Here is a 23,898-nt window from a genome sequence, read left to right as displayed (position 1 = left end):
AGCTAATTAACAGCGCGGCTGCCGCTTAATTGGCAATGGGGTGGGCGGGGCTGCTGTGCCCTATAAGCGCCCGCTGTGGGGCGGCCCCGCTGTCTCTGGGGTTCCCCTCGGGCTGAGATTTGAGGCTTTGCTCTGTGTGAGTGTTTTGGGGCCGGGGGAGCTTTGGGGGTGCTGTGAGTTAAGGGGGGTGTCCCACAGTTGTTGGTGTCCCCCCAGGCTGTGCCACCCCCAGCCATGTCCCTGACGGACAGCACCGACAGCAGCTGCGAGAGAGCCGTGTCCATCCTTTGGGGTGAGTGCCCCCGGCCCCAAACCCCCTCCCCAAACCCCGGGGGTGCCCCCCGGGACCCCCCGGCACCGCTGTGTCCCCTCCTGTCCCCGCAGGGTGCGAGCTGAGCAGCGGCCGGAGCTCCTTCACCTTCCAGGTGCCCGAGGACTGGCGCTGCGAGCAGCAGCTGGTGCTGCGCACGGTGCGTCACCCCAAAGACCCCCCCCAAAAAAATCCCGAAAGACCCCCCCAAAAAAAACTCAAAAAATCCCCCCGAAAAAACCTCAAAAAATCCCAAAACCCCTCCCAAAAATCCAAACCCATCTCCATCCCCGGGATGAATTCCTGTGCATTCCCTGTGCTGGATGCGCAGGGTGATGCCCTCAGCCCCAAAAAGATCCCCCGACCTAAAAAAAAAAAAAGACCTCCAAAAAATAACCCCCAAAAATAAACAAACAAAAAAAAAAAATCCAAAAATAAACCCCAAAAAAATCCAAAACACCCCCAAAAAGTCCCCCCTAATAAATCCCCAAAAGCGGGGGTTGCTGGAGGAGCAGCTGGACTTTGTGCAGCCCCTGAGAGGATTTCCTGCCTTTCGCCCCCGTCCAGATCTGCCTGGGGGAGACGGCGCGGGATGAGTTCCACGTGGTGGAGGTGGTGACCGAGGACGGCGGCGGCCGCCCCCCGGTGCCCCTGGCCACGCTGAAGCCGTCGGTGCTGCCCACGGTGAGTGTCTGGTGCCCGGTGCTGCCCGCGGTGAGTGTCTGGTGCCCGGTGCTGCCCGCGGTGAGTGTCTGGTGCCCGGTGCTGCCCGCGGTGAGTGCCCGGTGCGTGCCCGGCCCGGGGGCTGCTCCCGCTCCGGGAACGGTCGGGAATTGTTTCCATTCCCGTTTTCCAGGCCACGCTGGCGGGAGTAGAACTGACCCCACCCGTGACTTTCCGGCTGCGAAGCGGCTCCGGTCCTGTCTATGTCAGCGGCCAGCACGTGTCCCGTGAGTGTCCCCGAGTGTCCCTGTCCCTCCTCGGGTGTCCCGTGAGTGTCTCCAACTCCCCTCGGGTGTCCCGTGAGTGTCCATGAGTGTCCCCAACCCTCCTGTGAGTCTCCCCTGAGTGTCCCTGTTCCCCCTCGGGTGTCCCCGAGGTCTGGGGGCTCAGCCGGGCTCTCCCGCAGTGACAAACTTCAGCTCGGAGGATGAGGATGAGGAAGAGGAAATAGTAGAGGAGACCCCCGAGAAGCCCCCCAAGGCCTCGAGTGGCCGGAAAGGCGGCGCCACCAAGGTCAGCACCGGAGGGGTTTTGGGGTCCCTGTGGCACGGGGAAGGGGGGCAGGCACCCCAAATTCCTCTCCAAGGGGATGAGCCATGGCCTTCATCCCTCAGGGAGGAAGAGTCCTCATCCTCCATCTCCGTCTCTCTCCCGTAGAAAAGGAAGCTGGAAAAGGAGGATGAGCCGTGAGTATGGAAATCCTGGAGCGGGAGGATCCCCCAGTGCCGGGACCCCAATCCCAACGCTCCCCTTCTCCCCCCAGCAGGAACAGCCTGGCCCGTGAGGATCCCCTTCCCCCCAAGGTAGGAGCTGCTCCCCGTTATCCCTTGGGATTATCCCACAGAGCTCCTGGCCGGGGACAAGGACCCAAAAATGGGGGAGAAGCTCGGTTTTGGGGCCCCCTCCCCACCTTTAGCCCCTCCCCGTTCCCGCAGGGGCGCGGGGCCGGCCGGGGCAGGAAAGCAGCACCGAAGAAATAACGGGAATTCCATCGGAGCCGGGCCAGGTGAGGATTGGGATGAGCAATCCCGGAGCTGGGAGAGCCCTGGGGGGTGGCTCCGTCCCCACCGCGGGGTCTCCAGGGTTTCCCTGCGGGTAAATCCCATTTTTCCCTCCTTCCCTTCCAGGTGCGGCCGAGGCTGGAGCAGCAGCAGCAGCCGGTGGTGGTGGTGGTGTGGTTCCCTAATAAAGCACATTTTGCACTCCTGGCTCCCCGCGCTGCTGCCGGGGGGGATTTGGGGGCACCCCCCCACCCCGGCTGGAGCTGCTGCCCTGGATTTGGGGGCCAGCGCTGCCCCCCGGCCGTGGGGTGCTGTGAGAAGGGCACGGAGGGGGATCGGGGGAGCAGCAGCGACAGGATCGGATCCCACTGACCCGGCACCGGGATTTGGGGGGGCCCCGGAGCCCCCCGGGTGTCACAGAGCGGACCCGAACCTCTCTCTCCAGGGCTGTCCCGGCTGTGGGGCCGCCATGGGGCGGTGGGGGAGTTGATCCCTCTTGGCACCCCGGGATGGGGCAGTTTGGGGGGGTTAACCCTGCTCTGCACCCCGGGCTGGGGTATTTGGGGGGGTTTAACCCCGCTCCGCACCCTGGGCTGGGGCTGGGAGCCGCCGCGGTGGATCCGGGGGGCCCCGGGGCCGTTCCTGCCCCACGGCAGCGCTGCCGCTCCCGCCCGTGCTCACCCCCGGGGCTGCCCGTGTCCCCCGGGATGTGCCCACAGCTCCCGGGGGCGCAGCCCGGGGGTGCTGGGGGGCTCGGCTCCATCCATCATCCCCCGAGGTCTGGGGGTCCGGGCCGGGAGGGGTTCCCAGAACGGGGGCGTCCCCATTTTGTGGTTTTGGGGGGCAGCAAAGTGAGGTTGGGCTGGGGGCGGGGGGCTAACTTGGGTTGTTTTTATGGAATCAGACCCCTCACCCTCCTGCGGATGTGGGGTGGGCTCCCTGCTGCTCCCCCTCCTGCCTGACCACCCCCCCCTTGCACCGAGAGGGAAACTGAGGTACGAGCTCGGAGGCAGGTGAGCTGTGAACGGACCCCCCTCCCTGTCCCTCGGGGACCCCCCCAGGGCTGTTTGGCCCCCGCGGGGGTCCCCCCGCTCCCTGCCGGGGGCTTTATCAGGCATTTCGCACCTCCCTGGAGCAGCAAACGGCGCCTGGGGGGGGATCCCCGGCCTCCCCCCATGGCCCTGCCAGGGGCGGGGGTCCCCGGAGCCCCCCCAGCGCTGCAGCAGCGGCCGAACCCCTCCTGTCTCAGCCCAGGGCTGTGCTGGCACCTGGTGACGGGCAGGTGACAAAAACCCCGCTGTCCCCAGGCCTGGCACCCTCACGGCGTGCCCCAGGGTTGGGGCGGGGTGGGGGGGGAACACCCAAAGCCGAGCCCACCTCCCCCGTCCCCTCCTCCTGCCCCATCCCCGCCCGGCCCGGCCCCTCCCTGCGGGGCTCTCCCACCTTTAAGAGCCGCCCCCGCATCCCGTGTCCCCCTCCGGGCACGGCCGGGGCTCCGTGGGGCGGGGGGCTGCGGGCACCGCCCTGCCCGGGGGCACCGGGCCCAGCACTGGGGGCTGATGGGGAGGGGGCGCAGGGGACAGGACGGCGCTGGATGTCCCCCGGGTGTAGAACACGCAGCCCCCAGGGCCGCAGGACGAAGAAGAGGAGGAGGAGGAGAAGCCCCCCGGCCCCGCTGCCTCCCCCATGAGCCGTCGCTGCTGCGGAGCTTTGGGCATCGCGCGTGGGCTCGGAGCACCCCGGGATTCACCCGCTCGTCCCGGGAAGGAGGCGACGGGAGAGTTCCCAGCGCTGCCCGGGGGGCTTCGGGCAGCGCCATGCAGCCCCTCACCCTGCAGAACCTCTCCATGTAAGCCTCGAGCTCCCGCTGCCGTTCCCAGGGCTCTCCCCGGGTTATTCCCGGTTTTCTCCCCGGGTTGGGGGGGAAGAGGAACCGCCCGGCTCCCACCGAAACTTCCCGGTTTTTCCCTTTTTCCCGCAGATGTTTCCAGCTGCTCATGTTCTCCTGTCAGACCCAGGTAGGCGCAGGGGCTCTGCTGACCCCGGGGTGGGCGAAGGCGGCCGTGGTGACCCCCAGAGCCGCCCCTTGGCTTTGGGGGGTGCCCCGGGAGTTGGGGGGGTACCCGGGGGTCCCATCCCGAGTGGCTCCGGGCAGGGATGGTGCCCGTGGGGCCGTGTCCCCTCTGGAGGGGGGGGTCAGTGCTGGCCGCCCCCCAGCCCCTCCGGAGGGTGCGGGTGACGCTGGCACGGAGCCCGGCCCGGCCAGGGAGGAATTCCCGGAGCCCCCGGGCTCGCCCCGAGGGGGTTAACGGGGTCCGGCCGCTCCTGGCGGGGGGGGGTGCGAGGTTCGACACCCCCTCCCCTCTCCCCCACACCCTCTGGGGGCTGCTCACACCTTTTTTTTTTTTTTTTTTTGTGAGCTTTAGAAAAGCGGCAGCTTTTAAAATCCACTGTTCCATATCAGCACCCTCTGCTCTAGCGCCCGAACAAAACCCCCGGGGCTGCGGCCCCCGCGCCATTAAAACATCCTCGGGACCTTTCTTCTCCTTTTTCCCCCTCTCTTTTTTTGTTTTTTCCCCCTTCCAAAGGTAAACGCTTTTATTTCTTTGAAAATGAGAGAGGAAGGGAAGCGCCTTTGATGGAGAGGGCCCCCCCCCAATCCCATCCCACCGACCCCAAAGGCTTTACAGCAGATCCCGGCAGCGCACGAAGGTGCTGGGGAAGGATTTGGGGGGTCGGGCACTGTCCCCCGCCCTCCCAGGGCTGGAGAACCTCTGGGAAATCCCAAATTCCGCATCCTGGGAATGCGGGAGGCAGGTCCTGACTCCCCCGAGGTGACACCGCGCACCCCAAAGCGGCGGTGGGACCCCGAATGTGCCCCTCTCCCAGCAGGAGATGGCACCCCTGGATCTCAGCTCCTTCAGGGCTGCTTTTGGGATCCCGCAGGTGCTGCCCCAAACGCCTCTCGCACCGGGATTGAGTCGAGTTTTCCCTTGGGATGTTCTGGTTGGAGCTGGGAGCGGGGACCCCAAATCCCCCTCTTCACCTGCCCTAAACAGCTCCGCTTTTCCCCCAAAAATATCTCGCGTTTAGGAAAAGCCACCGAGCCGTTTCGGGATCCCAGGAGCGTTTATCCCATTCCCAGGGTGGGTTGGGAGTGGGTGGCTCCGCTCCCGGGATTTGGGGAACCCGGGATTTGGGATATCCAGCTCCCGGGGGATTTGGGGCACCCGCTCCCGGAATTTCGGGTATCAGCTCCCGGGGGATTTGGGGTATCCAGCTCCGGGGATTTGGGGCACCCGCTCCCGGGATTTTGGGGGTGATTTAGGGCTCCACACCCCCCGTGTGGGACCCACCGGGTGTTTTCCCAGCTCAGCTCCCGCTTCCCAGCGCGTCCCAAATTCCCGCTGAGCCACCCCGGGGCGCGCGAGGGGCAAATCCTTCCTCTCACTCCCGCTTTGCTTGGAAACCGGGAAAAGTTCGCTTTTCCCACCCCAAACTCCCAAAAAGGCTCCACCACCCCGCTCCCACCCTCTCCTTCTCTTCGCCATCCCAAAAAACGAATTGATCCCATTTTTTCCCTTGGAAAACGAAGGGGGAGAACCAACCGTCTCCTAATTTTAACCAGTACGTGAGGGACCAGGGGGCCATGACGGACCAGCTGAGCCGCCGCCAGATCCGCGAGTACCAACTCTACAGCCGGACCAGCGGCAAGCACGTCCAGGTCCGCGGAAAAAGGATCACGGCCACCGCCGAGGACGGCAACAAATTCGGTGAGGAGCTGTCCCGACCCCGGCCGGAGCTCAGGGAATCACCCGGGAAGCGCCTCTTCCCAAATTGTTCTCTAAGTGAGATGCGGGAATTCCGGCTCCGCCTAAAAAATCCGCGTAAAAAACAAAAAAAAAAATTATAAAAAAAATTGGTTTCTCTGGGAAAAGTCAGCTCTGACCTCAAAAGTTCCAAAATCGTGGATTTCTCCGGTTTTGTGCAGTGTTTATAATTCCCAGATTTAGGGGTTGGTGCTTTGTAATCCCTTCCTGCAGACAAAACAGCTTTTCCCAGAGAAAAATCCTCTGATCCCGGCATCCTCCTCCTAAATATCCATCACTAGTGGGCAGATCCCAGCTTTTATTTTTTACTTTTCCCTCGTTTTTTTTATTTTTCTCCCCTGCATTTATTTTTATTTTTATTTCACCCCTCGCATTTTTCCCCTTTTATTTTTATCCCCCACTTTTATTTTCTCCCCCCAGTGTTTTTGTTTAAATTTTTGTTTAAATTTTTGTTTAAATTTTTGTTTAAATTTTTGTTTAAATTTTTGTTTAAATTTTTGTTTTTAATTTTTGTTTTTAATTTTTGTTTTTAATTTTTGTTTTTAATTTTTGTTTTTATTTATTTTTATTTACTGTTTTCCCTGGATTCTCCCGCCCGCACTCCCAGATTTCCATGCAACTCTGGAGCCGGGAATGCTGTGGAGGAATAATGGGGAAAAGGAGCCTGGTGGGTGCTGGGTTTGGTCTGGTCCTGGAGAATCCACAGAATTCCTGGAGAATCCACAGAATTCCTGGAGAATCCATGTAATTCCTGGCAAATCTACTGAATTCCTGGCGAATCTGCAGAATTCCCGGGGCTGTGCCTTCATCACCCGCCCAGTTTGGGTTTCTTTGGCATCACGGATAGGGAAATTCCCCGGAAAATGAAATTTTTTGTTCCCCTGAGGAGTCTCAGAAGGATCCAGATTCCTCCAAGAGACAAAAATAATCCCGGGAAAAACTTCCTTGGAGGAACCTGGGGCAGCCCAGAGCCGCGGAAAGGAACGACTCCTGCTTTTCCCAAAGAAATCACATTTATTTTTCCCCTGGTTTTTTTTTTTTTTGGGAGAGGGAAGCAGCGGGGATGGGGATGGCAACAGGGGGGATTTTGGGTCTGGGGGTGTCGCAGCCCCCCGGGACACGTCCCCTCCCCGCAGCCAAGCTGATCGTGGAGACGGACACCTTCGGGAGCCGCGTGCGCATCAAGGGCGCCGAGAGCGAGAAGTACATCTGCATGAGCAAGAGGGGGAAACTCATCGGGAAGGTGAGTCCTGGACACCCCAAATCCCCGGGGAGTGGCCGGGGGGTCCCGGCTGGGCTGATCCCCCCATCCTCGGGGTCTCTCGGGGGGCTCCCTCGTCCTCCCTGGAGGCTGCTGGGGAGGATCCAGGGAGCGGCTCCCGGTGTCCGGGGCTTGAATCCATAGGGAATGGGGTGGGGATAGGTTTGGTGTGGTGAAGGTGGGTTTGGGGGTGATCAGGGTGGGTTTTGGGGTGATCAAGGTGGGTTTTGGGGTAGTGAAGGTGGGTTTTGGGATAGTAAATGGGGTTTTGAGGTGATCAGGGTGGGTTTTTGGGGTAGTGGAGTTGGGTTTTCGGGTGATCAGGATGGTTTTGGGGGGATCAAGGCAGGTTTTGGGGTGATCAGGGTGGTTTTGGGAGGTGGCAGGGGCAGGCTGGGGGTGACACGAGCTGGGCTGTTCCAAAGATGGTGACAAAGGTGACCCAGGGAGTGGCAGGGATGGGATGGAGGTGACACAAGACAGGGGCTGGGGTGACGCAAATGGGTTTTAGAGGTGACAAAATGGGCCTGGGGGGTGGCAGGGGTGGGCTGGGGGTGACAGGGATGAACTGGGGACATCAGGGACAGTGACAAAACCAGGCTAGGGATGGCAGAGATGGGTTTGGGGTGATAAAGGTGGGATTGGGAGGTGACAGGGATGAGCTGAGGGGTGTCGGGGTGGTGACAAAGATGGTCTGCGGGGTGCCAGGGTTCAGCTGGGGCTGGCAGAGATGCTCTTGGGGGGTGTCAGGGATGGGCTGGAGGCCACCAGAGATGGGCTGGCTCATTCCAACCCTTCTCAAGTCCCACCCCAACCCCCTCTCTCCTCCTCCTCCTCCTCCCGCAGCCCAACGGGAAGAGCAAGGACTGCATCTTCACCGAGATCGTGCTGGAGAACAACTACACGGCCTTCCAGAACGTGCGCTACGAGGGCTGGTACATGGCCTTCACCCGCCGGGGCCGGCCCCGCCGCGCCTCCCGCAGCCGCCAGAACCAGCGCGAGGCTCATTTCATCAAGCGCCTCTACCGGGGCCAGCTGCCCTTCCCCAACGCCGAGCGGCAGAAGCAGTTCGAGTTCGTGGGCTCCTCGTCCCCCACTCGCCGCTCCCGACGCACCCGGGGCCCTCGCACGTAACCCCCGGCCTGGCTGGAGCCGTTCGGTTCCCTCAGTGCCCGTTCAGGTTCCCCTGGTGCCCGTTTGGTTCCTCCAGAGCCGTTCGGTTCCCCTGGAGCCCGTCCAGTTCCCTCGGAGCCGTTTGGTTCTCTCCAGAGCCATTCGGTTCCTCCTGCAGCCCATTCGGGTCCCCTTGGCCTGGCCAGAGCTGTTTGTTTCCCCCCTGGCCCAGCTGGAGCCCGAGCCCGCTCGGTTCCCCCCAGAGCCCGCTCGGTTCCCCCCAGCCCAGCCGGAGATCTCCCAGTTCCCAGAGCTGGGATTTTCCTCATTTTATTAAAAATGGTTTGGGTTGGAAGCGCCCCCAGGGTGGGGAGGGCACGGATTGGGGGTGGGATGTGATGGGGGTTGGGAATCCCAGGGTAGCCAGGGAACTTGTGACTCCCCTGATCCCGGGGTATCCAGGGAATTTGTGATGTGCTCAGGGGTGCTCAGCGAGTCCTGAATCCTGGAGTATCCCAAAGTGTCCAATGCCCTCAGGGGTCGTCAGTGGGATCCCAAATCCCTGGAGCATCCCGTGGAATCCACGTTCCTCACCCAGTGTCTTTGTCCCCTTGTCAGCCCCCCTGTGTCCCTGTGCCACCACCCCCGGACACGTCCCCACTCCCCCCGGGCCCAGGGATGGGTTCTGGGGATGGTCAAGGCCAGCCCCTCTGGGGAAGAGTGTCCCCTCTGGGCTGGGGTGTCTCCTATTGGGGGTGTCCCCTCCAGGCTGGGATGTCCCCTCTGGGGCGGGGTGTCCCCTCTGGGGGGTGTCCCCTATTGAGGATGTCCCCTCTGGAGCAGGATGTCCCCTCCAGGCTGGGATTCTGTGCCCGCAGCCCCCTGGGCCAGCACTTGTGTCCCCCCGAGGGGTCCCCCCGTTATTTATTGAGGAGAAGGGTCCGTGTCCCCTCCTGGCGGCGCTGCCTGGGCCAGGGGCGCTGTGGGTGCCACCAGGCCAGAGAGAAGCCACCTTTCACTGATTTTTATTTTGCTGCCGATTGTATTTTGTATTTTGACCAATTCTGTTGTTTATGAGTCGGTTTTAGGCCTAAACCTTTAGACTTGAGAGTTTCTTGGTGTAAAGGAGGAAACCCCAAGGAAATAAAAGTGAGTGTCCAGACTTAGGGGCCTTTTCCAGACTTTTGCTTCCCGTGCCTGTCGGGATGGGGGATCCCCCCTGTGCCACCACCCCGAGCTTGGGGACAGAAGCAGGAGGGTGAAGGTGGCGGCTGACGGGGACTCCCCTGGATTTGGGATCCTGAAGGTGGCTGCAGCACCCTGGGGACAAGGACACCACGCCCAGGGTGGCACCTGCTGCTCCCCTGGAGGGGTTCACACCCCACACCCCATTTTACCCCACAGAACATCACCCCTGATGTGCCAGCGGGGGGTGCCCAGTGTTGTCCCCACCCTGAGCCGGTGCCTGTTACAGTCCCCAGGGTGTCACCCTCACAGTGGTGTCCCCATTGTCCCCACCCAGGGCCGGTGCCCATCACAGCCCCCATGGTGTCACCCTCAGAGTGGTGCCACTGTGGTGTCCCCGTTGTCCCCACCCAGGGCATCACCCGGTACCCGCTGTGGTACCCAAAGCTCCCCCAGAGCATCGCCCTGGGCCCTGCTGTCCCCCTCACCTGCCCTCACCTTCGGGGTGGCACACCCTGTTCTCCACACTCAGGGCATCACTCTGGTACCCTCTGATCCCCACCCAGGCCTCCCCCCTCATCCTGTTCCCCCAAATCCCACCCCCCTCACCCTGTTCCCCCTATTCCCCCAAATCCCATCCCCTCATCCCATTCACCCCCAAATCCCACCCCCCTCACCCGTTCCCTCTGTTCCCCCAAATTCCATCCCCTCATCCTGTTCCCCAAATCCCACCCCCCTCACCCGTTCCCTCTGTTCCCCCAAATTCCATCCCCCTCAGCCTGACACTCCCAAATCCCATCCCCCTCAGCCTGACACTCTCAAATCCCATCCCCCTCACCCTGTTCCCCTTATTTCCCCAAATCCCCTTCCCATCAGTTCATTCCCCCAAATCCCATCCCCTCATTCCATCTCCCCCAAATCCCATCCCACTCATCCTGTTCCCCCCCTAAATCCCATTCCCCTTACCCTGTTCCCCCAAAATCCCACCCCCTCAGCCCATTCCCCCCCAATTCCCACCTCCCTTACCCTGTCCCCCCCGTCCCCCCAAATCCCATCCCCTCATTCCATCTCCCTCAAACCCCCCCCCCCTCACCCCATTCACCCCCAAATCCCACCCCCCTCACGCTGTCACCATCACGATGCCCCCTCTCCTCCCTGCCGGACCCACCACCCCGGCCGCCCCCTCCCCACCTCACCGCTGTCCCCCTCCCCATAATCACCTGTGACAATGCCCTGGGAGGTGGCACCGGACCCTGGGGGGGACCTAATCCCCGAACCGGGGCTCCCCCAGCCCCTACAAAGCCGGCCCGGGCTGGGGGGAGCAGTGGGGACAAAATGATAACAGTTTGAGTTCAGTGAGGCTTTAAAGGATCGGGGAAATGCAACAGCCCGCAATTAAGGCCGAACAAAGCGCCGCTGCCCAGGTGTGGCGGCCGGAATTAACCACGGTGATTTGATTCTCTTCCCCTCCCGTTTCCTTCGGCCCCACAGCCTCGGCTCCTTGTTCCTGCAGGAATTCGAGACATTCTTGAAAGGAGAAGGCTTTGAGAAAGGAGCCGACTGGGTCCGGACCCTCCCTGCCCCCGCCGCCCCCTCCTCAATTTAGCCAAAGCTTCAAAGGTAGAGGAGTTCCCTTTGTGTGATCTCCGCTTTAATTTTTCCCCTGTCCCTTTTTCTTTTTTTTTTTTTTTTTCTTCTCTCTTCTCCTTCCCAAGCCCTTCCTCTCTTTTCTTTCAGGGTTTTTCCCCTTCCTCCCCTCTCTTTCTTCTCGACCTCCCTGGATAGAAAGGGCTCGGAAGGGTGAGTCCTTTTTAATTATGGCTGGAGAAGGAGAGAGAAAAAAACCCCTCGCGCTGTTTCTTTCTTGTTTTTTGAGGTGAGACCTGGGGCGGGGGGCGGAGGTGGGGACAGGAATGTCCTCTGTGCAGAAAGTGCACTGGAGGGTGTCTGCTCCCAGCCTTTCCCAGGGGCTGGGGATGCCCTGGGGGGTCCGAGGGGGCCGTGCAGGCAGCGGGGGCGCCTCCCCAGAGCCCCCCTGGCCTCAGAGGCGCTGGGTACCCCAAACCATCGCGGCCACCCCAAACCATCGAGGCCACCCCAAACCCCCTGCTCCTTGCCCTCGGCACGCGACAGAGGGGTCCCCTGGGAGGGGGATGAGCTGGCCCGGGGGTGACAGGACTGGTGTCCCCTGGGGGTGTCCGGGTGCCCTCGCAGCATGGAGGTCACCGGGATCCTCTGAGTGTCACCCCTGCAGGGAGGCCCTGGGGGCATTTTGGGGTCAGGCAGGTGCTGCACAGAGGGGGCGCAGGGGTTGTGCCCCCTGGGACTGCGGGAATGCTCCTTGGACCCATCCCACAGGGTGGGGAGACCGAGGGGTGCTCCTGCACTTCCTCCATCCCTCAGTGAATCCAGAGGATGCTCCTGCCCCACCTCCATCACTCCCCAAATCCCGATTCTCCTGCACATCCTCCATCCCTTCCCAAACCCCGATTCTCCTGCCCACCCTCCATCCCTCTCCGATCCCGGGGGCTGCTCCTGCCCTCCCTCCATCCCTCTCCGATCCCGGGGGCTGCTCCTGCCCACCCTCCGCGCTCCATCCCGGGCGCCTGCGGCGGGAGGCGGTCGCTGTGGCAACGTGCGTGCGGCGCAGGGGAGGGGATGCTGGGCTCGGGGATGGCTCCCGGCGGACACGCAGCGCTGCCCGCGGCGGGCCATGGGCTCCCCTGAAGGTAGGGCCCGATCCCCCTGCCCCACACCCCGCGCCCCCCAGCACCCCCTCGGGGCTCCGGCTTTGACAAGGGGTGGCCGGGGCTCTGGCGAGCGTGGCCGGGCTTGGCTTTGAGTGCGTGCATGAGCGGGTTGGAGCCGGATCGGGGCGTCCCCAAACTCCTCCCGCCGTCCCCGCGGGCACCGCGGCGCTCTGGGTCGGGAGGCCGAGCCTCGGTGGGTGCCACCGCCGGGTCAGGCACCCGAGCGGCCCCGGGCGCAGGTGGCAGCCGCCGAGCAGCCGCTGCGATCGTCTTCATGCTTGAGAAACTGGGTTAGAGGCGGCCGCAGCCTCGATTATTCACGGGCACGGCCCCGGGGGGCGGCTGGGCCGGCGGAGCCCCCTCGGCGCGGCGGAGCCCAGGCCGGGATGCTCCAGCGAGCCGGGCTGGCCCTGGCGTCAAGGAACACGAGTGTGAATCCCCTGGGGGTGGATCCCCGCCAGGTGCTCACCTCTGGGCCTGTAGCCCCCCCAGATGTGCGGCCCTGGGTGTGCTCCTGCCCAGATGTGCGGCCCGCCTGCCCATCCCTGGACGCTGCCTTCCCCCCGCGTGTCCGTGCCCCTCCAGATGTGCGCTCCTGAGCGCGCACCCGCCCCAGATGTGCACCTAGAGGGGTACAGCAGCCCTTTCCTGAGCCGGGTGCGGGGAAACAGAGGCAGCAAGGAGCAGGAGCAGCGAGGAGGAGCCCCGGGAAGGGAGCTGCTGTCACCAGGCAGCGCTCCCACACAGAGCCGGGAATAGACTCTGGATCCCGGCTCTGCGGCACCAACGCAGCCCCGCCGCCCCCGGCGGGGTCCGGCCGCGGCTCCGCTGCCGTGCCGGGATGCGGGATCCCGTTCCGAGCGGCTCCGGAGGGATGGAGGTGCCACAGCCTCCCTGCCCTGCCCAGCCCTTCCCCCAGCCCGGGGCTGGACCGCGACCCCCAGGGCGTGGGGGGCTTGGCGTGCGGGGGGAATCAGCTCTCGCCGCCAGAGCCCAGTGCTCCATTTTGACAGATTTCCAGCCCCTCCCAGCCTTCCCTGGGCTGCGCTGGTCCCGCGGATGGAAATTCCCGCTGGATTTCCCCTCCCAGGGCAGCGAGGGGTGGGTGCGGTGCCCCCAGACCCAGCCTGGGGGTCGGGTTGTGCGGGAGGTGCCCCCCGCTCTCTGTCGCAGCCCCCTGAAGTGCTCAGCCCCCACCCCGAGAGGGGCTGGGAGCTGCCAAAACCCCTCCGAGGAGCTGCGGGGGGGAGCGGGGGCTGCCGCGCCCGATGCCCGGCGGGGGCTGGGGGTGTGCTGGGGGTCCGGGCTGTCCCTGGCAGCGGCTCAGGCCGGGTTATTCCCGTTTTCCTCCCTCTTTGTGCCGGGGAAGCGAGAGGAGCGGCAGCCAATACTGCTTCGTCATGATGCCGGCTAATTCTCCTCTTGTTGGGAAAGGGTCCGAGGCAGCAGCGAGCTGGGGGGAGGCACCCACGCGGCCACCCCCCCCCCCCCGGGCAGCCACGCACTCCTCCACCCTCCCACCCAGCGCTCCACGCAGCCTCCCCCGCACGCCCGCCCGCCCGCCCAGCCGCGGTTATCGGGGCTGGCGGGGGCAGATAGAGGCTCGCTCGCCCTCTCGCCCGCCCGCTCGCCCGCCCGCGCCCCCCTGTCACGCTCTCGGATGCGCCGCAGCCGCAGCAGCCCCGGGAGCCCAGGCGCGAGTCGGTGGCCGGGCGAGCGGAGCAAGCGCAGGGCAGCCCCCCGCAGCCCCCCGCGGCCGCAGGGATGCGCTGCCCCCGGCCTTAGGTGAGTGCGCGGCCGCGGGGCTCGGCTGGGGACACGGCTGGGGACACGGCTGGGGACAGGACACGGCTGGGGACACGGCTGGGGGGCACAGGCCGCCGGGGAGGAGCGGGAGGGCCGGTTCGCGGCGGACCGCTTTTCCTTTTCCCGTCGCTTTTCGGTGCAGCCGCTGGCAGGGGGAGCTGGGAGGGGCTCGGGGGTGCCCCACATTTTGTCCCCCCCCCTTGTCCGGCGCTGCTGCCGTTGTTGGGGGGCCGCGGGGATGGGAAGGGCGGGGACCCGAGGAGGGGGACGCGGGGACAGCGGCTCCAGCGCTGAGCCCTCCCCGAGCTCCCCCCGCGGCACCGCAGCGCTCCCAGCGCCCCCCAGCCCGGGACACCCCTGTCCCCCTTCCTTGGGGACGCTGGATTTGGATTTGGATTCGCGGATCCCAAGGGAGGAGGCTGGGACGGCCCAGCCCTTCCCAGCCGCACCTGCGGAGTGAATTTGTGGGGTCTCACCGCTGTTGCTGGGGGGGGCGCCCCCCAAATCCTCCCCCTCCGTGAAGGGTTTGATGCTCCCTGGCTGTGGCGGTCGCGGTTTTGCCGCGGACACGGAATTTTGGAGCACCCCAACCCCCCTGGCAAAGCCCTGAGGGGCCAAATTCCCATTCCCCCACCGCCATGGAGCATCGGGGGCTGATTTAGAGGGAGAATATGGGGCGCAAAGCGCGTCCCCCCCATCTCTTGGCCGTGGATGGAGCCGTCTCCGGGGGGGTTCAGCTCCGGGCTGTGGCCGTGCAGGGTGGGTGGCCAGGCTGGGCCAATTCCAACCTCTCCCAGGCAAACCTGGGCCAGCCCCCGCCCCCTCGGGACCCCCCGGCCAGTCCCGGGTGTCCTGTGGGGTGCGAGCCTCGCTGCGCTGGCCCCATGAGCGGAATTGGGGTGCCCGGGTCCCCCCACCCCGGGGTACCCAACGCCGTGGGGGCTGATCCCAGGGCTGGCAGAACCGGGGGGATCTGGGGGGCGCGGGGACACCCCCAAACCCCCAGCGGGAGCCCCGGGGGGCGCGGCCTCCTCACACATCCCCAGCGGGTCCCTCCGCGTGCGGGATGAGCAGGCTAATCCCGCTTTAATCCCAGATTAGGAGCCACGTGAGGCGCGGCCCAGAGCGGGCTGCGGGGTGGCTATCGGGGCAGGGGGGCCGGGAAAAGACCCCCCACAATCCCCCCGAGTTTTGGGGTTCAGGCCACGTCTCCCCCCAGTAAACCTGAGGGGCTCGGAGCCTCCTGGCAGGGCTGGGGGTAGCTGCGTTGGCCCAGATTCCACGGATGGGAGGAACCGGGGAGGTGGAAATGCCTCCTTCACCTCCATCCGCTCCGGGATGCGGTGGGCGGATTGTTCCTACTCCCCCCACTCCCCATCCACCTCCCATCCCGGGAAACTGAGGCACGGAGCATCCCTGCGCCCTCGGCAGGATGCACCGTCCATCGCAGCCGTGGAAAAACGCCCGGGGCTGGCAGCTGGTGGCTTTTAAGGCCACCGAGGTCCCCGGGCAGGACGCGGCGGCTCGGAAGCGATGGGCAGTCAATAGCCCCGGGGAGCGGAACAAACAGGACAAAGGAGGAACCGGACACCGGCGAGCCGCGGCTCGGGGACCCGCGTGCTCCCCGGGGCTGTCGCTGTCGCGATCAAGTTGCCGGTGGGGCCCCGCGTGTGGCGGTGCCTCGGTTTCCCCGGTGAGCGGGGAGGATGCTCCGGGCCTGGCCTGCGCTGTTTGTTTGGAGCTTGTGGTGGGAGGAGGAGGAGGAGGAGGAGGCCGGGGCTGGGCTGGGAACACCGGACACCGTTCCCAGGGCTGGCGGGAACCTTCTGTTCGGGGAACTTGTGACCCCGGGTGTCCCCCCGCCTTTCACTGCTGGCTGCGAGCCGCGCCAGCCGCGCCACAATTCGGGCAGGGAAGGGAGGCTGAGGAGGACAGCGATGGGAGGAAGGCTGGGGGTCCCCTCCCGCTCCCCCCCGGGCGGTGCCGGGGGGGTTCTCACGGCCTGGCCCCTGGCCCGGGGCCGGGCACTGATGGCTTTGGCGGCTGCGAAAAGTCAAATCCGGATTTCCTCGGGGTGGGGAGGAGGGAACCGGCCTCTTCCTGGCCCCACCGGCACGGGGGGGCACCGGCACCCCTGAATCCCGGTGAGCCCCGCACGTGTCCTGTCCATCCATCCATCCATCCATCCATCCATCCGTCCAACCATCCAACCATCATCCATCCTCCATCTCTCTCCCTCTTCCCACGCTTCCTGCCCGGCTCTTTTCCTTCCCCGCGCCCTGGGTCCCCCTCAGCATCGCCCCGAGAGTGGGACCCGCTGCTTTCCGCGCTCCTGTCCCCGCTCCCCCTCGCCCTCCCGGCCAGGAAAATCCCAAACACGCCGAGCCGCCCTTATCTGGGCCCACGCGGGGACCTGGCCGCGGAGCCGCGGGGAGATTGGAGGTTGCCATGGGGAACGCGGCTGCCATCGGGGCGGTGGCTCTCTGCCTGAGCCTGATAAGCTGTCCCCGCGTCCCCAGAGCTCGGGGAGGGGCGGGGGGGGGGGACCGTGACCGAGCTGCTTGTGCAGCTCTCGCCGGTTTTGTGGCGTCTCTCCGCACCCCCGGCTCGGGTTTGTTTTCCTTCCCGGCCGGCCCCGCACCCACCCTCCCGCCGCTGCCGTTCTCCGCCATCGCATCCATCTGCTCGCTGTCACCACGTCCCCGCCGGGGTCCCGAGGCGCGGGGCAAGGCTGGCTCCGGCCCTGGAAAGTGTGAGCTCAGGGCTGTGCCCTCCCGGACAATGTCACCCTTGTGCCGAGCCCGTCCCAGCCGTGCGCCCGCCGGGAGGGCGGGGAGGTGCTGGCGGTGGGGCTCAGAGCGTTAAACCCCGTCCCGGTGACAAATCTGGGGGTCCTTTGTGGCCGGGGGGGCTCAAGGGAGGGGACACGGAGCTCTCTGCTCCAGGATGCTCCCGGATTTCTCCGACCCGCTCCTGCTCCATCTCTGCGTCCCACGGGAGCGAGTTCTGTGCTCTTGGGAGCCGCGGGGCTGGGGGACAGCGGGGTCGGTGTCCCCAGAGGCGCTGGCACCCCTTCACCCCCTGCGGGCTCGGGGCTCCCCGCGCCGGCACCACCACGAGCTTTTCCCTCCTGAAAGGAGAAGTTTGGAGGAGAATGGGGAATTTTCCCCTTTGTGTGCGGCTTTGTGGGTTGAGAGCGCAGCCAGGCCCGGGGGCTGTGGGGGGCCGAGCCCGTCCCGCTGCCGCTGGAGCCTTCTCGAGGCCGCGGGACAAAAGGGCGTCAGCGCCGCCGCTCCGCTCGCCAGCACCGTCAGCAGCCCCCGGGCAGCGGCAGCGGGCACGGGGGACCGCGGGGACAGCGTGGGGACAAGCGGTGGCTTCACCAGTCCCCTCTGTGCTGTCCTTGCAGAGGGAAGATCGGAGCCCCAGCGCGGTGGCGGAGCCCAGGGGGATGTGGAGGCACAGAGGTGAGCGGGGGATCCCCGCCCGTGCCCTGCCCGGGGAGGGGGGACAGTGGCACCTCGATATTGGGCAGCGGGGACGTGCGAGCCTCGCGCTACCTCAGTGCCCGGAGTGGGGGGGGGTTTCGGGGCTCCGTGCCGGGAGGGCGGTGGGAGGGGGGCCCCCGAGCCCGGGGGGGGCTCTGTGCCCACCCTGACGGTGCCCAAAGCCCGCTGTGCCCGCAGGACCCTGTGACTGACACAGCCCCGCCAGGCGCAGCTGAATGGAAAGACTGCAGAAGGTAAAGGAGGGCTGGGGGAGGGGGCTGGGGGGTCCCGAAAAGGTGTTGGGGGGTCCGGGGAGGATATTGGGGGTCCGGGAGGGTGCTGAGGGTCTGGAGAGGGTGCTGGGGGTCCCGAAAAGGTGTTGGGGGGTCCGGGGAGGATATTGGGGGTCCGGGAATGTGCTGGGGGTCTGGAGAGGGTGCTGGGGGTCCCGAAAAGGTGTTGGGGGTCCAGGGAGGGTGTTTGGGGTCCGAGGAGGGTGCTGGGGGTGCAGGGAGGGTGTTGGGGGTTCGGGAAAGATGTTGGGGGTTCGGGAAAGGTGTTGGGGTACCGAACAAGTTTCTGGGGGTCCAGGAAAGGGTGCTGGGATACAGAACAGGGTGCTGGGGGTCCAGAGAAGGGTCTGGAGCTCCAGGGAAGGGTGCTGGGGGTCCGGGAAAAGTTCTGGGAGTATAGAACAGGGTATTGGGGGTCCGGGAATGTGCTGGGGGTTCGGGAGGGTGTTTGGGGTCCAGAGAGGGTGTTGGGGGTCCGGGAGGGTGTTTGGGGTCCGGGGGGGATTGTTGGGGGGCCAGGGAAAGCGCTGGAGGTGCTGGGGTCCTGGCAGGGTGCGGGACGATGGGGAGCCCTGCAGGGAGGGCACACGGGGCTGGTGGCCAAGGGCTGGGGCAGGCATGGGCTGCTGTCAGCAGGACCCTGCCTTCCTCCTCCTCCTCCTCCTCCTCCTCCTCCAGCCCGGCCTGGCAGCACCATCTAGTGGCAGCGTGTCCTGGCCAAGCCGCTGTCACCTCCCGGCTGTGCCCCGCCCGCCCGGGGAAGCTGGGATCCATAGGGGTGTCCCCTGCCCCCCTGCCATGCCCCGAGTCTCTTCCTGGGCTAAAATCTCCCTTTTTCCGTCCAGCAGCCACTGACCTCCCCTGGGAGCGTCTGTTCTTCCCGCGGATCCAGCGTTCCCGGATCTCCCTCCAGCATCGTGGTAACAATCCATTCCCACCTTCCCACCGCATCCCTCAATCCCCGGGGTCGGGACGTGCCCCTCTCCACCCCTCTGTCACTCCCCATTCCCAAAAATCCCCTTCTGGCCCCAGCTGAGGGCGTTTTCCCTTCCTCCCAGGCCAAAATGGACAACGAGGTCCTGGGCTACAAGGACCTGGCTGCCATCCCCAAGGACAAAGCGATCCTGGACATCGAACGCCCCGACCTGATGATCTACGAACCTCATTTCACCTACTCGCTCATGGAGCACGTGGAGCTGCCCCGGAGCCGGGAGGTGAGGGGACATTCCCTGTTTTTTTTTTGGGAGAATCCCACCTGGATAGAAGGATCACAGAGCTGGGGCTGCTGGGAAAAAAATACCAGCATAAAAATACCTAAAATTCATTAAAATTCGTGCTAATTCATAGCACAGCTCATGAAGGTTATTAAAATGGTTAAAATTCGTTTTGAAAATATTAACATTAATTAAATCCTTGCCTTCTGCAGCGCTCCCTGTCTCCCAAATCCATGTCTCCTCCTCCGTCTCCAGAGGTGAGTACCGGGCTGGGGGAGGAGGGGGCGATGCTGAATTGGGGAGGGGTCTCGCTGATCCCCGATCCCGTTTTCCCGCAGGTTATCCGGGAGTGGCTGGAGAGCCGCCCCCCCAGCAGCACCCCGCTGCCCCCCTCGCGCCAGGGCACTGCCCCGACCCGCAGCAGCGTCCAGCACTTCCACCGACCCGGTAATGGCCCCCCGGCCCCAAAGCAGGACCCCCAGAGCTGCCCGAGCCCCCCAGGGTGTCCTGGAGCCTCTTCCCAATCCCACAAACTCCCATTCCCAACCCCACAAACTCCCATTCCCAACCCCACAAACTCCCATTCCTAACCCCACGAGCTCCCAGCCCCAACCCCACAAACTCCCATTCCCAACCCCACAAACTCCCATTCCCAACCACACAAATTCCCAATCCCAACCCCACGAGCTCCCAGCCCCACAAACTTCTATTCCCAATCCAACAAGCTCCAATTCCCAGCCCCATGAGCTCCCATTCCCAATCCCACAAACTCCCATTCCCAACCCCAAACCTGTTTTTATCTCCAGAGACCGACACGACAGAGCTCAACATTTACAAGAAGCCCCCGATCTACCGGCAGAAAGGTGAGTCTGAAGGGGGGGTCTATCCCATGGGATGGGTTATCCCGGGATTCTGTCTCACCCCCCCGTGCCCCCCAGACCACCATTCCAGTGCCCACCACGGCAAGCACCTCATAGAGGATTTGATCATCGAATCCTCCAAATTCCCGGCGGCGCAGCCCCCGGATCCCAACCAGCCCGCCAAGATCGAGACCGACTACTGGCCCTGCCCACCCTCGCTGGCCGTCGTGGGTAGGTGGGAACTGCGGCTTTTCCCTCCTGGACGCTCCAGGGAAGGCTGGCAATGGCGGGAATGTTCCCATTTTTCCCGCAGAGACGGAGTGGAGGAGGCGGATGGCGTCCAAGAGAGGCGAGGAGGAGGATGAGGATCTGACGGAGGAGATGAAGAACCTGCGGGAGCTCCAGCGGCAGGAGCTGAGCAAGGTCGGGGCAGGGCGGCAGCTCGGGAGGGGCTGGGGAGGCGCTGGCACCGATCCCAACCTGTGTCCCCTCATCCCCAAGGTCACCTCCAACCTCGGGAAGCTGATCCTGAAGGAGGAGATGGAGAAGTCTCTCCCGATCCGCAGGAAAACTCGCTCACTGCCGGACCGGACACCTTTTCACACATGTGAGTGGGACGGTTCTCCCGGAATGCCGGCCCTGTCCTTCCTCACCTCTGGCTGCCTGTACGCCCCTCTGTCCCCCAAATCCCGCCTGCACCTCCCAAATTCCATCTGTGCCTCCCAAATCCTACCTGCACCTCCCAAATCCTGCCTGAACTTCCCCAAATCCAGCCTGTGCCTCCCAAATCCCACCTGCACATCCCAAATCCCACCTGCACCTCTCAAATCCCACCTGCACCTCCCAAATCCTGCCTGCACCTCCCAAGTTCCATCTGTACCTCCCAATTCCCACCTGCACCTCCTAAATCCTGCCTGCACCCCTGTCTAAAGGTCCCAGTCCATCCCTGATGGTCCCAGATCATCCCAGTCCATCCCTGCCCATCCCTACCCATCTCCAGAGGTCCCTAAAAGTCCCCAAAGGTCCCTAAAAGACTCCAAAGGTCCCTAAAAGACCCCAAAGGTCCCAAAAGGACCCCAAAGGTCCCTGTCGGTCCCTGACGGTCTCTGCCTCTCTCCCAGCCCTGCACACGAGCTCCAAGAGCTCCTCCCTCCCCGCCTCCGGCCGGAGCACCCTCACCCGGGTAAGTGGGTGCCAGCTGTCCCCCCACCCTACCGGGGTCACCCCCACCCCGCCCCGGGGTTTGGGGTCACCCCTGTGACCCTGTCCTGTCTCCCCACCCTGCCGGGGTCACCTCTGTGATCCCGCCCCGGGGTTTGGGGTCACCCCTGTGACCCCGTCCCTGTCCCCCCGCAGCTGCAGTCGGCGGAGTTTGGCTCGGCAGGGAGCGAGAAGGGCAGTCCTGGTGCGGCTCAGGGCATGGAATGGGGGGATCCCGGGAATGTGGGGGGGTCCCGGGAATGTGGGGGTGTCCCGGGTGATGTGGGAGGGTCCTGGGGATTCTGGAATGTCCTGCAGAGATCTGGGAGTGTTTTGGGGGATGTGGAGGTGTTTCCCGGGAATGTGGGGGTGTCGCTGGGAATGTGGGGGTGATCCCGGGAATGTGGGGTGTCCTCGGGACTGTGGGGGTGTCCCCGGGAATGTGGGGGTGATCCCGGGAATGTGGGGGTGTCCCTGGGAGCGTGGGGGTGTCCTGGAAGGATGTGGGGATGCCCTGGGGATGTGGAGGTGTCCCAGGGGATGTCCCCAGGAATTTGAGGGTGTTCTGGAAGATGTGGGGGTGTCCTGGGAGTTTCCTGGGACTGGGAGGGGTGGGACGAGCCCGGGCCTGGCAGGAATTTGGGGAGGGGGAGCACAGCGGGGTCCCCAGGCTGAGCCTCGCTCCTCTCCTTGCCCAGCCCTGCAGGTAAGAGCTCACCTGGCTGCGGACGCCGCGACCCAGCGAGAGGGTGACGTACGGGGGAGGGGGACACGGGCACCGGGGCCAGCCCTGGCACCGTCCCTGGGGCTGGGAGGGGGGGTCTGGAGCCCCTCACCGAGGGGGGAATCCTCCCTTTGGGGGGGTCGGGCTGAGCCCAGGCTTTGTCCCCCCAGAACGGCCAGCGCGGGCGCATGGACAGAGGGAACTCCCTGCCCAGCATGTTGGAGCAGAAGGTGAGCGGGGCTGGGGGGCTCGCGCGGCCTTGCTGAGGTTCGCGAGGGACCGGGGGGGCTTTGATGGGGTCTGGGGGGATCTCACAGCCCCGTGCCCCCTCGCCTTTCCCAGATCTACCCCTATGAGATGCTGATGGTGACGAACCGAGGCCGAGTGAAGCTCCCGCCCGGCGTGGACAGGACCAGGCTGGAGGTGGGGGCTGTGTGAAGCTCGGGGGGCTCCGGGGGGGCTCCGTGCACTCTGTCACCGCCCTCTGTCCCCTCCCTACAGCGACACCTGTCCCCCGAGGACTTCCTGAAGGTGTTCGAGATGTCTCCGGAGGAGTTCAGCAAGCTGGCCCTGTGGAAGCGCAACGAGCTGAAGAAGAAAGCCTTCCTCTTCTGAGCCCTCCTCGGCCCCAGCTCAGTCCGTGTCGCGCCGTGTAACCGCTTTAGGGCTCTCAGCCGGTTTTTATTGGGGTCTCCCCCCATTTCCCCGCACCCCCAGCCCCCCAGATCTGCCCCCCAGATCTGCCCCCCGGCTCGTTCCTCCTGCAGGGAGCGGGGCTGGGGGGCTCGAGCCTGCCTGGCCGTGGGGTGACGGGGCTGGGGCAGCCCCCGGCCAGCAGCAGGCACGGTTCAGCCAGGACGGGAGGTTTGGGGGGGTCTTTGGGCTTTGTGCCCCCCTCTTTTCCCCCTGGAATGTGCCTGGCTCCACTGGGGGGGCACCGGGGGGTTCCCTCCTCCCTGGGGGTCCGCTGCCCCCAGCCCCCCACCCCGGGGCGCTCCTGTGCCCCCCAAGCTGCCCCTGTCCCCCACCCTGAGGCTTGGGAAGAGCCTGGGGGCCGACACTGCCAGAGCCAAATCCCACCCTAACCCCCTGCAGCCCCCCAGGTTTGTCCCCACCCTCAGCCCCGCTCCCTCCTGTGCCAGGTGCTGCAGCGAGGAGCCCAAGGACACTGCCAACCCCACCGGCCCCGGGCTGGGCAGAGGGGCAGGGGGAGCACCCTGGGGCCGGGCAGGGGGTGGCAGGGTTGGGGTGGGGGATCCCTGGGGCAGCTCCTGGTGTGTTTCCAGCTGCGGATGCGGGGGGATGCACTGAGGGGTGCAGGGGGGCGCTTGGGGCGATGATGTGGGGGTACAGGAGGGCACTGAACTGGGATGATGAATTGGGATGATGAACTGGGGCGATGGATTTGGAACAGGGTACGGCTCTGTGGGCACGGCGGCCACTCACTGGGGCCTGGGCACTGTCCCTGTCCCCTCCCGGGGCTGAGCACTGTCCCTGTCCCGGGGCTGAGCACTGTCCCCTCCCGGGGCTGAGCACTGTCCCTGTCCCCTCCCAGGGCTGAGCACTGTCCTTGTCCCCTCCAAGGGCTGGGCACTGTCCCTGTCCACTCCAAGGGCTGGGCACTATCCCTGTCCACTCCAAGGGCTGGGCACTGTCCCTGTCCCCTCCCGGGGCTGGACACTGTCCCTGTCCCCTCCCGGGGCTGGACACTGTCCCTGTCCTCTCCCCTCCCGGACAGGGCTCAGCACCGGGCCGCACTTTCCCTTCTCCCCCTCTCCCCTCTCCGGGCACACGATTTGGGCAGGACCCCTCCTCTCTCCCCGCACCCCCCGGCCCCTCCACGCTCCCCGGGTTTTGTTTCCAGCCACTTTCCAGCCGCTAGACCTTGTTGGGATGTAAAGAATGTAATTTATCTGGAATTCACTGGCCCATACTTGCCTTTCACTGCTACAAACGACATATCTATAAATATATCTATAAATATGGGTTGTTTTGGACTGGAATACAGTGATTCACTTTCTCTGTTTTTGTTAGAGTTTATTTTATTTGCTGGTGTCGGAGAACCCGCGTGAGAGTGATTTTTTGCTTACAATTAAAGGTGAAATGGCTTTATCCAGCCCGGCTCCGCAGCTTTGCTTCC

The 23,898-nt window shown here is 64.7% G+C and overlaps 3 protein-coding genes across 13 annotated transcripts; all 3 read left to right on the top strand.

Annotated features, from left to right (window-relative positions):
• The first annotated feature begins 80 nt into the window (after positions 1-80).
• Positions 81-2,235, top strand: NPM2 (nucleophosmin/nucleoplasmin 2). Of its 2 annotated transcripts, none has more exons than XM_088068427.1 (10): positions 81-136; positions 217-292; positions 385-470; positions 878-994; positions 1,167-1,260; positions 1,440-1,546; positions 1,691-1,719; positions 1,800-1,836; positions 1,969-2,039; positions 2,161-2,235. In XM_088068427.1, exons 2-9 carry the CDS (start codon positions 235-237, stop codon positions 2,011-2,013), a joined length of 573 nt encoding a protein of 190 aa, XP_087924553.1. In that variant the 5' UTR covers positions 81-136; positions 217-234; the 3' UTR covers positions 2,014-2,039; positions 2,161-2,235. The 2 variants fall into 2 exon arrangements, with proteins under 2 accessions (XP_087924553.1, XP_087924552.1); XM_088068426.1 differs by having other exon boundaries at positions 1,797-1,836.
• A 1,560-nt stretch (positions 2,236-3,795) lies between these two features.
• FGF17 (fibroblast growth factor 17) lies at positions 3,796-8,409 on the top strand. The gene is made up of 5 exons (XM_088068409.1): positions 3,796-3,883; positions 4,016-4,052; positions 5,630-5,807; positions 7,001-7,107; positions 7,972-8,409. The coding sequence occupies exons 1-5, from the start codon at positions 3,852-3,854 to the stop codon at positions 8,257-8,259; spliced, it is 642 nt and encodes a 213-aa protein (XP_087924535.1). The 5' UTR covers positions 3,796-3,851; the 3' UTR covers positions 8,260-8,409.
• Positions 8,410-12,060: 3,651 nt separating this feature from the next.
• DMTN (dematin actin binding protein) lies at positions 12,061-23,870 on the top strand. 10 transcript variants are annotated; one of them, XM_088068397.1, is made up of 17 exons: positions 12,061-12,152; positions 17,389-17,446; positions 17,666-17,721; positions 18,609-18,680; positions 18,819-18,974; positions 19,187-19,231; positions 19,313-19,421; positions 19,781-19,837; positions 19,913-20,065; positions 20,148-20,257; positions 20,336-20,441; positions 20,956-21,017; positions 21,191-21,239; positions 21,733-21,788; positions 21,929-21,988; positions 22,101-22,181; positions 22,260-23,870. In XM_088068397.1, exons 3-17 carry the CDS (start codon positions 17,704-17,706, stop codon positions 22,371-22,373), a joined length of 1,248 nt encoding a protein of 415 aa, XP_087924523.1. In that variant the 5' UTR covers positions 12,061-12,152; positions 17,389-17,446; positions 17,666-17,703; the 3' UTR covers positions 22,374-23,870. The 10 variants fall into 10 exon arrangements, 9 of the variants coding, with proteins under 9 accessions (XP_087924523.1, XP_087924517.1, XP_087924521.1 ...); XM_088068391.1 differs by having other exon boundaries at positions 18,606-18,680; XM_088068395.1 differs by having other exon boundaries at positions 12,076-12,152; positions 17,650-17,721; positions 18,606-18,680.
• Positions 23,871-23,898: the final 28 nt, after the last annotated feature.

The sequence above is a fragment of the Pseudopodoces humilis genome, chromosome 30, assembly GCF_049639895.1.
Source record: "Pseudopodoces humilis isolate 2021_Gansu_Grassland_sample_001 chromosome 30, ASM4963989v1, whole genome shotgun sequence".
NCBI classification, from domain to species: Eukaryota; Metazoa; Chordata; class Aves; order Passeriformes; family Paridae; genus Pseudopodoces; species Pseudopodoces humilis.
The sequence above is the reverse complement of the archived record's forward strand: the minus strand, read 5'-3'. Positions and strand labels throughout refer to the sequence as shown.